Raw genomic sequence first — 13,723 nt, 5'->3', positions numbered from 1 at the left:
GCGATAAGATCTTAGAATACAGCTGTGTGCCAAATGTAAAAATGGTCCCTATTCATAACTGCTGTTGACAGAAAAGTTTAAAGGAAACAAAAAAAAAAAATGCCAGAAATATCCCTGCAAAATATACAGACTATACAACACAGAATGACTGCTATTGCACAGTGTGTGGTGTTGAGAATATAAAAATGGAACATCTAACATTACAAGAATTACCTCTGCCATGTTAGATGCCAAGCTCACAGACAGTCACGCCGTCATCAGTACATATTTAATGTGAAGTCTGAACCTAAACTAGCTTCTGAGATCTAGTGGGGGGGTTGCAAGGCAGCTAAATGGTTACTTTTCTCTGGACAATGACCATTATGAAACATCACTAATAGAATACTTTGCATTCCACATGCAATCCCTTCAGAGTGTACTGTCCAACACTGCAGTTCAAGGAGGCTACAGTGACAAATGAACACGTAACTAACTGACCTAGTCTGAGATCTGCACACGAACAGTAAAGAATTACTGTTACCTTTTCAATTTGTACACAACTAGGAAACCACAAGCCAGGTTTCCTGCTCAACTACAGTAAGAGGTAAAGAAGCAAGTATAGCCCCATACTGTTAATGTGCCAATAACACTGCAGCCCCCTTCCTCTCAGGACATGGCAATGGGAGGGGCTGTTCCTCACTCATTGCTGCTGCTCATTTTCTACAGTTAGTAACATTTCCTTTAAACCTTATCTAAATTTCCAGGGGTTGGTTTGGTCTGTAACCACAGCTTGACTTTATTTGTACATTTCAGAGAATTGGGGAATCCCCTTGGTTTGCATCAACAATTTACTTCTAGGGATAAACAAGGATAGGTGGTATTTCCAATCAAGGGGCATTCCCCAACAAAACCCAGCAGTGACTCGCTGCATGCTTGGGTGTAAATGGCCTCCCAAGTTGTTGCAAGTTAAGCTATCTTTGGGGAAAGCAGTTAAAAGTAGTAAAAGTAGCAACTGCTCTATGGAGTAATGAGGTACAAACTGATCCTCAAGTAACTGCTCCATCACAACGAGTTAACCCCCACATTCAACCCCTCTTTAAAGACATTGTTGCATACAGGTTAATATATTCAATACAATAACTTAGGTTTGATAAATGTAGAAAAGGTTAGATCAGGAGTAATTTATCAAGAATACAAGCCCATGAGACCTAAAATACATGGAAAAAGAGGACGTATTTGTTTGATTTGGCTAATTTGTGTTTTATTTTACTTTTGTTTGGTCTTGTTCAACGGACTTGAGAGACACCCTACTGCTGTAACCACATTAAGGGCATCCAATACTACTACGACTAATAATAATAATAATCTTTATTTTGCATAGCGCCTTTCATAGCGGACCACCATCACAAAGTTCTTTACAAGATACAAGACTAGGGTGTGTGAACTATGAATCAGCTGCAGAGTCACTTACAAGAACGTCTCACCCAAAAGACGAAGCACAAGGAGGTTAAGAGACTTGCTCGGGGTCACAGAGTCAGTGGCTGAGCTGGGATCTGAACCGGTTACAAGCCTGTTTCAAGAAATCGTTCTTTCAGAATTCCCTCTCCTTTTCCTCTTAAAACGGAGCAAATTTGTAAAAAATGAATTAATTGTTTTACAAAACAAGCAGTTTCTTCAGATATTCGTGCTATTTAGGAAGTAAATACATGCGGTTTCCAAGGTACAGTAGTTTAAGGCTGGTGGCGCACCATGCTTGGAATTTCAAGGTGTTTGACGTCTCAGGCAATTGTAAGTTAGTTTGAAACTGCAATACGTTATCAGAACTTACAAGTAAACCAAATACAGCTGGTGTTAAACTGTCCGACTTCCTTGTCGATACGTCTCTTTTGTTTTTCACTATGTAATAACAGCGAGCTCTGGAGTGTAGAGAAATACAGATATAAACTTTCTTTACATGTTTACACAACACAGCCTTGGCTTTTCCATCATCGACAGTACAGACAGTGCAGTACACGGTCCGGCGTCATACTTATCAACTTCCTTTCTAAATAAACATTTCTCCATTGTAGAACTTGCTTTGTAGAACACCCCCAACATAACGCTGCAGCCAGACATACAACTTTATGCGAACTCACAACTTTTTATCTTGATAAACCAAAAACTAACCAGGACTAAACGCTGGATTAAAATATATTTAAAAAAAAATATAACCCTGGAATTTTTACTTACCAGAATTCCCAGTTAATTCGAATTTAGCAACGCGGTTCAAATACCTGTGGGTCTAAAATTCCTTTAGTTTATTATGGCTGGTCCCACTGCGCATGTGAGTTTATACTGGCTGATTCGTTGACTTTGCTCTAATGTGCATATTTGTATACTGCATTACGTCACTCTAAAACATCAATGCAGCGGTGGCCTTTTTTTTTTTTTTTTTTTAACTACAGACGTTCCAAGTGTCACTTATTTTTGGGGTCCGTTTTGTTCTCAGCTTTAGGCAGTTACACTCTGAAAAGACAAGAATTATGAATTTTCCGTGTATTTAAATTGATCATTTAAAGTCTCATGCTTACGCAAAAAAGGATAGTGATACCTAACCCAATAGTACACTCTGCACTCGAGAAAGTCCAACGTCACTTAACAAGGCAAGGACGTACAAACACATTAACTATAATTAAATATATGTTTTTTGTGTATCTGCAAACGGGCTGAAATAAATATGTTGTGTACATCCAAAAAAAACCTTTGTTTCCACTTTTGTTCACTGCAGCTATACCTCCTTTCAAACCTAGGAGCTGCTCAGGAGGCGCTGAACTGAACATGTGCAGTGGGTTATTTCACTGAGCGGCTCACTTAACGCACCCAGTCTTATTAAATCTAAAATGTTGGTGTTGTCAAATCGGAGCTACGTGGTTTATAACAGCTTTAAAATATCTGGAATAATTTCAAATTTCTATTGTAGTTTTGATTTCCTTGAGAATGACTTTAGTCAAGATATGCCAGTTACCGGTCTGACTTACCTGAGCAGCCTGTAGTCCATTTAAACCCGGTGTAACGTTTTTGCTACTTCCTCAAAATGTGCTACTGGTAGTGGTAGCAAAATATAACCGGTAAAAGCGTCACGTTTTGCTACCTCTAGGCCCTACCAAAATTTCCTGTGTAGCTCTAGACAAGGTGACCAGATGTTTAACTCATGGATAGCCGCGCGCCAGGTTAAGATTTTGTTTTGTTAACTGTCGTGAGTATATCCCACAGAGTTTCCATGTCTGTTAGAAAAAATAAAATATATATCCACCACCCTACCCCCTAAATACCGTACTTGGTTAGTAACTTTTACTTTCTTATTGTGACCGGTCAGTCGGTTGGGTTCACACACCCCTCGCGGTAGGACTAAGCAGGAAGAGGAGGGGTTAGTTCGAGTGAAGATGGCGGCTACTGTATGTAGTAATGTGATAGAAATGCTGAAATCATAAACAAACGGAGAAGAACAGATCCCAAAACCGAGTAAGCCAAACACCGAAGCCAGCACGGGACAGAGAGTGGGAGAGAGGGGAACGAAAAGGTAACGGCGAAAAAACTTGGATGATCGAGAGTCAGGTCTGCCTGGTGTAGTGTGTGTAGATACAGGCGTGCAAAGACAGTGATAAATTATCATATTGACCGGGGGGGTGGAGATTCTCGAGAGCTAGCATTAAACAGTTTCTTGCACACTAGAATGAGTGTTGGTATTTGCACGGGGCTCGGCCCGCCCGTCTCCCCTTGTTCGAAAAGAAAAGAAAATAAATTAAACAGACTAAGGCGAAGTTTCCCCCAAGTTAAACACCAGCGTACCCTATAATGTATTTATCTGTTATTAATGGTCAGCTGTTGGGGTGCATTGAGGGAACGGTTTGCTACGAAAATCGTAGCTGTTCCTGTTTGGCTCCACACACCATATGAAAGCCCCCGTATGGTCACAATTTCAGATCAACCCAAACAAAGCGATTGGCTGAACACTTATAAACAGCACGTGCGCATAGCTTTGGACTGGTCAGCATCGTACATCTCATTATCACTTGGTGCCAAAAAAAGGGTAGACATGCAGGGATTCAAATAAGACTTCCATTGCCAACATTTTTAGCCATTCCAGGTTTCACTAGGAAACTAAATAGACCAGCTTTATTAATCTTATATCAATATTACTGTGGCTAATCTCACTGCAAACTGTGTGGGATTCATTGGAATTATTATGCAAAGGCACTGCACCTCCTTTTGCCCCAGGAGAAACATTACTGTTATCAATGACCACAAAGAGCCTTTAGGTCTGACCTTTTTGATAACAAAATTTCTGTTTTCAGTGGCAACTCGTGGCTTGAAAAACTGGTGGGGCACAACAACTAACGAAGCTAAACCTTGCTCAAACCCGATGCCTGATTAACAATTTTAATGTAAACATCAAGCTAGCTTTCTAACATTACCAGGTCTTTCATCACAAACAGTTCTACACCAGACTGTCACAATCAAGAGAGCTGCAATTTACAGGCAAGGGTCTCTTTTCGACAGCCGCACCTGCACTAACTTGAGCGTTTGAAATGAAAGTATTGTCACACTGTCGTGCTGTTAATAACATTCTGAACTACACACAAATAATTTTTTCCTTTACCACTGTCAGGCAATTTCACGTCTTTCACTCAGTGTTACGTCACGTTTCGTGTCCGTTTGGACTGTAAAGTGTAAAAGCTGTGTGCATTGTTTATATGAGATAGATAGATTGACTACGAACGGACGACGCAGTGGTAGTTCACACTGATTAGAACATAAGAACATAAGAAAGTTTACAAACGAGAGGAGGCCATTCGGCCCATCTTGCTCGTTTGGTTGTTAGTAGCTTATTGATCCCAAAATCTCATCAAGCAGTTTCTTGAAGGATCCCAGGGTGTCAGCTTCAACAACATTACTGGGGAGTTGATTCCAGACCCTCACAATTCTCTCTTCCCCTGCATTAGTTAATCATGATCAGTCAAAAAAAGACTCCATTCTTCAGGAGGTTCGAAGGAGGAGGGAGTCGTGCTCACAGTTGCATTGACTACATTATATAACTACAACACCTTTTTTTAATGTACGAAGAGCTGATCAAAGCTGATCAAAAAGAAAAGTGGGTTGATTGACAGCAAATCCAACCACTCATTTTTATGGTATCACACTGCACTGACATTCGCTAGCCTATCAGGCTTTGTTGAGCTGATGGACACGATGTAGTCTAAACAAATAATCAGAATGAAAACTAATAGGTAACCGAACTCAGGAATTGAAACCGTTTTGCCGTTTCTCTCTCGGCAGCGTCCAGGACGCTGTTGTCATTCTGATTATTTCTTTAGTTATTCAATTAATAATAGGTTGTACATTTACTACTCCATCTCCAATACATGGGTGGACTTGGTTAGCGTCCCTTAATGAAGCTGGCTACACAATCCATGAAAAATGTTACCAGTAGGCTGGCCTCTGGAGAGGTCACCTGGCAGTAAGACATGTCGTGAGGCGTATTCCCATTGGTTGATAGCAATGCGGCAAATTAAAAGTTCTCTCCATGAGCGAAAGATAAATCAGCACTGCCTGTGCCGCGTCTGTCACGCGTCCTGTGTGAACACACAGGTAGACTATAATGGGAAGTGAAAAAATTTTCAGTGTGAACGATCCTAACACAGTGGCTAAGCCACTGCCTGGCAGAAATTGGGGGGGGAGGGGCATGTGACCAGGCGTGCCACCAAATACGCGTCACCACTGTCTGCTTTTATCACAAGTGTATTCACAATACTAGTCATCGCTTTAGTACAGGATTACAAGTCATCACACTACAGTTCATACAAATCTGATTAATAGCCTACCTACACTATTCATGGTATGCTATCAAATCCCTGATGTCAAGCATTACTTACAGTGAACTCCAAAAGTATTTGGACAGTGATACATTTTTGTTGTTTTGGCACTGTATTCCAGCACTTTGTATTTGAAATGATACTATGACTATGGGGTTAAAGTGCAGACTGTCAGCTTTAATTTTAGGGTATTTTCATCCATGTCGGGTGAACTGTTTAGAAATTACAACATGTTTTGTACATAGTCTCCCCATTTTAGGATACCAAAAGCATTTGGACAGATTAACATTATGTACAATAAAGTTGTCATGTTTAGTACTTGGTCGCACATCCTTTTCATGCAATGATTGCCAGAAGTATGCGACCCGTAGACATCACCAGACACGGGGTATCTATCCTGGTGATGCTCTGCCAGGCCTGTACTGCAGCCATCTTCAGTTCCTGCTTGTTTCGGGGGCTTTTGCCTTCAGTCTTGTCTTCAACATGTGAAATGCATGCTCAATTGGATTCAGATCGGGTGATTGACCTGTCAAAAATGTTCCACTTTTTGGCCCTGAAAAACTCTTTGGTTCTTATGGCAGTGTGTTTGGGGTCATTGTCCTGCTGCATGATGAAGCACCGTCCAGTGAGTTTGGAGGCATTTGGTTGTATCTGAGCAGACAAGATGTTTCTGTACACTTCAGAATTCATACTGCTGTTGCCGACAGCAGCCAAATCATCAATGAAGACATGTGAGCCAGTTCCAGTAGCAGCCATACATGCTCAAGCCCTAACACTACCTCCACCATGTTTCATAGATGAGGGGGTATACTTTGGATCATGGGCAGTTCCTTTTCTTCTCCACACTTTTCTCTTACCATCACTCTGGTACAGTTTAATCTTTGTCTCATCTGTCCATAAGACTTTGTTCCAGAACTCTACAGGCTCTTTTACTACTTTTTAGCAAACTGTTCTTGAAGCTTACTAGTGGTTTGCATCATGTGGTGTACCCTCTGAAGTTCTTCTGGTGTGCTCTTCTGCGTGTGGTAGTCTTTGACACATCTATGCCTACCTCCTGGAGAGTGTTCCTGACCTGTTGGACTGTTAGGGGTTTTTTATTCACCATTGAAAGTATTCTTCGGTCATCCACTATAGTGGTCTTCCTTGGTTTAGCAAGTCATTTGCCATTGCTGAGCTCACCAGTGCACAATAGCAATGAATCTGGGGGCTGAAAACAGTAAGAATCTGATTATTGTTGCTTTAACAGAAACATGGTGACAGGTTTGCACAGAGTGTGTGCATTTTTCTGATCTGCAAGCCAACTCCAGAAAGTAGTAAGTAAAGCCTTACTGCAGATTACAGTTAGAAAGCAGTAGGGGAGTGTAGAGGACCAGCAAAGCAATGTAACACTGCACTGTGAAAGCCTCATAACTCAGAGTCAATCTGAGTTAGCGACTTCATCTTTTCAGGGTTATGTAAACAGTGCATTAATGTGTCAGTGGCCTGACTTATTGACCTTTGACCCTAAGTGGGTGCCATATTGAGGTCATGTGACAATGTTTCTGTATGGTAGGGACCACACACTTTCAGATGCTGTCTTTATATTTGGTACACGGCTGTATTGTGTGATTCTTTCAGTCAATTCATTACAGGAGTTGTCCAGTAAAAATGAACAACCACATCGTTTTAACCGCTGGCTACATCATTGATATAGATCACACATGCAACTGTCACTTGTATTTGACTAGTCTACTATTTGGTGCTAGTCCTAAAGCCTTCAATGTGTGCTTTAAATCATTGAGGGGGTATGTACTGAATCTTATCAATATATCTTGAGATCACCAACCTCAAAGAGGATGAGCAACAGAACATAGCCTGTAAACGCAAGTAACCCTGTGTGTATTCTCCTACGTTTTCCCTTTCAGTTAAAGTGGGGCATGGCATCACTGTAAGCTGTATGTGTTTGTATAAAAGGTCATGGTCATCTTAACTCAGCACGTTATAATTCTGTGATAATTGTCACTGACACCAGAAACATTGCAACAATGTCTCCTGCATTTGCTGTAAGTAACAGAACCATATTTAGTTACCGGAGACAGTATATAAAATAATAATAATAATAATAATAATAATAATAATAATAATAATAATCTAAACTTCACTATACAAATATGCATGGAAAACAATGCTCCCTACTTCAGCTCAGTCACCACTGCAGACTTGTGAGGAGATCTAGGAAAAATACAGTAACTCCTTTCAACACTACTAACTGCTATTACTGTGTAACTCCACTGAACATGCTATCAGACCAGCAAACCAGTGTTGAGCTGCCCATATTTATTTTGGCCTTTTTTGTAGAACACTGAAGTCTGTTCAGTTAATCTAAACCAGTGGCTCAGACTTCTTTGACTAGGGTCACATATGTGTGTTTTTCATGCAATTGAGGGTACAACCATTTTTACTACATGGTATATCATATCGTAATAAAGGTATGCATCTTTTGTATTGTGATACAAACCAAAAGCACAGCACAGCTCCTAGCAGTTCACCACATGATTCTTGAATGAATGAAGTGTTTTATAGTTGGTATGAATACATACTCTCCCTAGCTTATTACATTTTAGTTTAACAGAATGTCCCATTGTTAAATGATCATTTGATCTGCTGTGATAGATATTGTTATATCATACCATTATAGATATTGTGTCAAGACCTGCATATCATGGTACCCATCGTATCGATTTTACAAAAAGACGAATGACCTAAAGGTTTATGAATTGAGCCCTTCTATATTTTTTAGGTTATTTGCCTTTCAGAAACATACATTTTAAAACCTGTTTTTACCTGATGATATGTGACCTTTGATATGTATTTTTGTAGCTTTACTTTTTAGGGTTTTCATTTTTCAGTGGAAAGACTCATCCCTATCAAAACATTCAAAACCTGCCCAAGAGCCTTGTGCTTTCCAGAACAACTGCCGATTTAGTAAGTGCAAATAAAGTACATATTTAAATGCACTGATAATTAACTATTTTGTCTGGAATACAGCTGTATTGATCCACATATGGTATTGGATACCAGCCGGTGCTACAGTAGCTGTTTGTTCTGCTGAGCTGCCTGGGTGTGTCAGTATGCTGTGTGGGACACGGTCATGGGACTGGAAAGCTGGAGGAATCCAAGGAATTCACAGACGCTGGAAATAGACCCTGCCTCAGCTCTTGCGCTACACAGCAGAGCTGTCAGTTCATACTAGGAAGGGCGTTTGGGTAGTTGACCTAACACTTCAGCGAGCGCAGACCACAGATGGCATTGCTCTCTGGTTCATTGAGTTGATTTATTTGATCATCCGCTAAAACAACAAATAGCAGGAACCCATAAAGAAGTGCGTGGATAGGAGACCAAACAAGCCATCATTCCCTGATTGCCCCTTTCTACTGTAAATGTTACTTTTCTGCTGTACTTTTCCAGATATTCTTGCATGTTTAAAGCTGGACTGGGTGGAAACACGTGACCTTTGGAGGTGGTGATTTTGTGAATCTTGATTTCACAGAGTAGCCTTGCCTGGTGTAATGAGGTTCTTTATCTAGAGCATCTAAAGAATGCTTTGACGGATTCAAGTAAGTTTACTATGTGTTCAACTTGCAAGGAAGCCAGCAACAGTCTAGAATAGCCTCATGAATACCATATAGTACTGTATTAATAAAAACAGTCTTTCAATAACCCAGGAGTTAAAACTTTGTAAATAGAGCCCTACTGAAGTCAGTACCTTTTATTGGAGAAACATAGAAGATTAAAATAGATTTAATCAGGTAAAAGTGCATTTTAGAAGAAATAGTGTAGCTGACAATAATTTTACAAAGCTAAGTTTCTTTTTTAGTATCCCTGTGCATAATGTTTTAATAAACTCTGTGCTGTACAGTACCACAATTACAGTAATGCAACCACAATTACAGAAATTGTAACAGTAATACAATCAAGATCCACTGATCCCAACTCATTCGTGCATTGTGGGGGACTAGCTTCTATAGGTACTGTGCGTTTGACACACTTGCACCTGTAGCAATTGTTTAAATGACTCTCTTCTTAAACTTTCTTAAATATTAAACAGTTTAATCCAGTTTTGGTCACAGTTCTGTCTTCACCATGTACAATAAAACCTGTTTTCGTTCCAGTGTCAAACTGGAGCCATCTCCGGTTCCATCTGCATTCTACAATTCAATCTGTCCCTAACATTTAATTCCTCTTGTTAAAGCACCAAAATGTTCCTGACTTTAATCATATATTATAATGAATAAGTCCAACTATGTTCTGTTGACAAGATAAGGCACAAGAGTAAAGCCTTGCTACGTACAGTTAGGAACTAAAAAGGTTTGCATTTAATTCAGGGGAACAAACTTCCTGTAATGTGTTTGTGGTGAGAGAGTGCAGTTCAGGAGTTGTCCAGACATGTTGGGTGCTGTTCATTTCCCAAGTCGTCTTGTTACAGTGTGCCGTTTCTCAGAGCAGTTTAATTATATACATCTTGTCTAATTTTTGCAGCATTGGCACTGATGGGACAAGACACTGAATCTTAAGAGTGTTGGCTTGCTTCATTTAATCCCAGCAATTTGATGCACTTGTAAAACAGGACAGTAATCTGCTTTTAAACCAGTGCTGACTGAATCTGTCTGCAGTTTTATACCCATTACAAGGAAAGCACTGATGCTGATATTGCCTGATTTTAAAGAAATCAGTTCAAGAATTATGACTGAGTGACAGCAGTGGAATGTGCCAAAAAAAAAAACTTAATGCACTGCATTTGAAAAAACAACACACTGCATGAACTCATTTCTTTGGTGTACCAGTCTGATGTTATATATTCTCTACATTATGTAAACTAGTACAATTATTCGCTGATAGTGTTTTATTACTTCAATATACAGTGCCTATAGAAAGTCTACACCCCCTTTCAAAATTTTCACCTTTTGTTACCTTATAGCCTGGAATTAAAATAGTGGGTTTTTTTTTGTTTTTTTTATCTACATATCCTACCCCACAACTTCCAAGTGAAAAAAAATATTTGTAGAAAATTAATTAAAAATAAAAATTTAAATAGCTTGGTTGGATAAGTGTCCACCCCCCTTGTAATAGCAATCCTAAATTAGCTCAGGTGTAACCATTTGCCTTCAAAATCACACACCAAGTTAAGTGGCCTCCACCTGTGTTAAATTGTAGTGATTCACATGATTTCAAGATAAATTCAGCAGTTCCTGTAGGTTCCCTCTGTTGGGTAGTGCATTTCAAAGCAAAGCCTCAACCATGAGCACCAAGGCGCTTTTCAAAACAATTCTGGGACAAAGTTGTTGAAAGGCACAGATCGGGATGAGTATAAAAAAAATATCAAAGGCCTTGAATATCCCTTGGAGCACAGTCAATACAATTATTAAGAAGTGGAAGGTGTATGGCACCACCAAGACCCTGCCAAGACCAGGCCGTCCCTCCAAACTGGATGACCAAGAAAGGAGACTGATCAGCGAGGCTACCAAGAGACCAATGGCAACTTTGCTAGAGCTACAGGCTTTTATGACCAAGACTGGTCAAAGTGTGCATGTGACAACAATATCCCCAGCACTCCACAAATCTGGCCTGTATGGTAGGGTGGCAAGAAGGAAGCCATTACTCAAGAAAGCTCACCTTAAATCCCGTTTGAAGTATGCAAAAAACACTTAGGAGATTCTGTAGCCATGTGGCAAAAAGCTCTGTGGTTTGACGAAACTAAAATGGAATTTTTTGGCCTAAATGCAAAGCGTTATGTTTGGCGCAAACCCAACACAGTGCATCACCCAAAGAACACCATCGCTACTGTGAAGCATGGTGGTGGCAGCATCATGTTATGGGGATGTTTCTCATTGGCAGGGACTGGGGAATTTGTCGGGATAGAAGGGAAAATGAATGGAGCAAAGTACAGAGAAGTCCTTGAGGAAAACCTGCTGCCCTCTGCAAGAAAGCTGAAACTGGGACGGAAGTTCACCCTTCAGCATGACAACGACCCAAAGCACACAACCAAAGCTACGCTGGAGTGGCTAAGGAACAAAAAGGTAAATGTCCTTGACTGCCAGTCAGTCAGAGCCCCGACCTAAATCCAATCGTAAATATGTGGCATGACTTGAAGATTGGTGTTCATAAACGCTCCCAAAGGAACTTGACAGAACTTTAACAGTTTTTTAAAGAATAATAGTCAAATATTGGCAAATCTAGGTGTGCAAAGTTGGTAGAGACCTATCCCAACAGACTGCTGTAATTGCTGCCAAAGGTGCTTCCATCAAGTATTAACTTAGGGGGGTGGGGACTAATCCAATTATGATCTTTCAGTTTTGTATTTTTAATATATAATTTTTTTCTCAATAAAAACTTTTTTTTTTTTATCTTAACAGTGTGAAGTATGGTTTGTAGATAACTGAAAAAAAATCTTCATTTAAATGCATGAAACTCTGAGGCAGTGACACAACAAATGTGAAAACAGTTCAGGGGGGTGTAGACTTTCTATAGGCACTGTATATGAGAATTTGATTTGCAGTCAAATCTAAATTAACTTCTTTGTCTAGTTGAGAGGTGTTTTGTCATTTTGAGCATCAGTTTGCCATGGAAACTGAACTGCTCCCTCATCCTCTTTGTACCTGAGTGGTCCCACATGGCGTTTTTGATCACATCATTTTGGAGAAACGCAGGTTGTGGTGTCCCTGTCCCTTTCCCTGTCCCATGGATAAATAGGAATCTCCAGATCTCCATCGCACCCATGAGCACCAAAGATGATCTAAAAATGTTAGCGAAGGCAGGGTTAAGTGGTCAAATAACCGCTTTCTTAAGAAGCCACTCAAAGTGGAGGGTGGGGTATATATTTTGGTTTCAGTAAATCCTGTATGTTTTTACTTTGGAGCATTTGTACTTTTAGTAAAGGCTTTCACAGAATGATACAATTTTTTTTTTTTTTTTCTGTACTGTGCCCCCTGCTATACTGCACCTTGTAGGGCTATAATGTAAGGTCAGCCTTGAACTATAGGCAAACGTAAACTGCATGGACTTGATGCATTGGTAGCAAGTACTTTTGAAGCATCTACAAACAAAACTTTGTAAATTCAGCAACAAACATTTGAGCAAGTGTTCTTTAAAGTCTTCCATGTCAAGACAGGTACTGAAAAATACTTTGTCATTTGCCATTGAATTTGCAGAGTTTCTTCTAGTATTTAAATTTTTTTGAAAGATGGCATTTTAACCTTTTAACCTTTTGAGAACCTGTTGTCTTTGATTCTCCAGAGATGGCTTGAGATCCATCAAGAAGAAGCACAATGGGCAGAGAACGGAAGTGCATTCTGTGTTTCATTGTCTACAACTCAAAACAGGTAAAGATCAGACCAGGGTTTCATTGTTAATATGATAGCGATCGAGACGAGTGTGGTCAGACAGCTCTTAGGGAAGAAGTGCTATTGCAGGCCTGTAATAGGTAAATACAGCATTATTATTAATTTTATTGCATTTTTTTATAACTTAAGACACAAGGTACAGTACTATGTGGTCCAGTGGTTAAAGAAACAGGCTTGTAACCAGAAGGTCCCCGGTTCAAATCCCGGCTCACTCATTATGTGACTCTGAGCAAGTCACTTAAACTGTGCTCCGTCTTTTGGGTGAGACGTTGTTTTAAGTGACTCTGCAACTGATGCATACTTCACACACTTTAGTCTCGTATCTTGTAAAGCGCTTTGTGACGGTGGTCCACTATGAAATGCGCTATATAAAAATAAAGATTATTATTATAAAGCTTATCTCAAATTAGAATTAAATTTAAAAACTAGCAAGAAATTGTGCTGGTATTTGTGAGTTACTTCTATCAGGAATGTGTGCAAGTAAAGGATTTTCTTTCCTGGGTAAACAGCAGC

At 39.8% G+C, this 13,723-nt stretch overlaps 2 protein-coding genes across 4 annotated transcripts in view; one reads left to right on the top strand and one right to left on the bottom strand.

The window, feature by feature from the left end:
* The window catches only part of LOC121330047 (synaptosomal-associated protein 23-like), a 15,067-nt gene extending 11,713 nt beyond the window's left edge, over nt 1–3,354 (bottom strand). Inside the window, exons 1-2 of one of the 3 annotated variants that reach the window (XM_041276286.1) lie at nt 2,997–3,354; nt 2,209–2,484 (exon numbers count right to left, since the gene is read on the bottom strand). The gene's annotated coding sequence lies outside the window, so the exon portion shown is untranslated. Of the gene's footprint in view, nt 1–1,807; nt 2,159–2,208; nt 2,485–2,996 lie in introns of those variants that run through there. The other 2 variants (XM_041276285.1, XM_041276289.1) reach the window with 2 other exon arrangements.
* Nucleotides 3,355–3,391: 37 nt separating this feature from the next.
* znf106a (zinc finger protein 106a) overlaps nt 3,392–13,723 on the top strand; it is a 38,768-nt gene continuing 28,436 nt past the window's right edge. Inside the window, 2 exon segments of the mRNA XM_041275644.1 lie at nt 3,392–3,538; nt 13,104–13,189. Coding sequence (XP_041131578.1) covers nt 13,136–13,189 — 54 coding nt within the window. The 5' untranslated portion in view covers nt 3,392–3,538; nt 13,104–13,135.

Source organism: Polyodon spathula, chromosome 17, assembly GCF_017654505.1.
Source record: "Polyodon spathula isolate WHYD16114869_AA chromosome 17, ASM1765450v1, whole genome shotgun sequence".
Classification (NCBI taxonomy): Eukaryota; Metazoa; Chordata; class Actinopteri; order Acipenseriformes; family Polyodontidae; genus Polyodon; species Polyodon spathula.
This window is presented reverse-complemented; position numbering and strand designations above follow the sequence as displayed.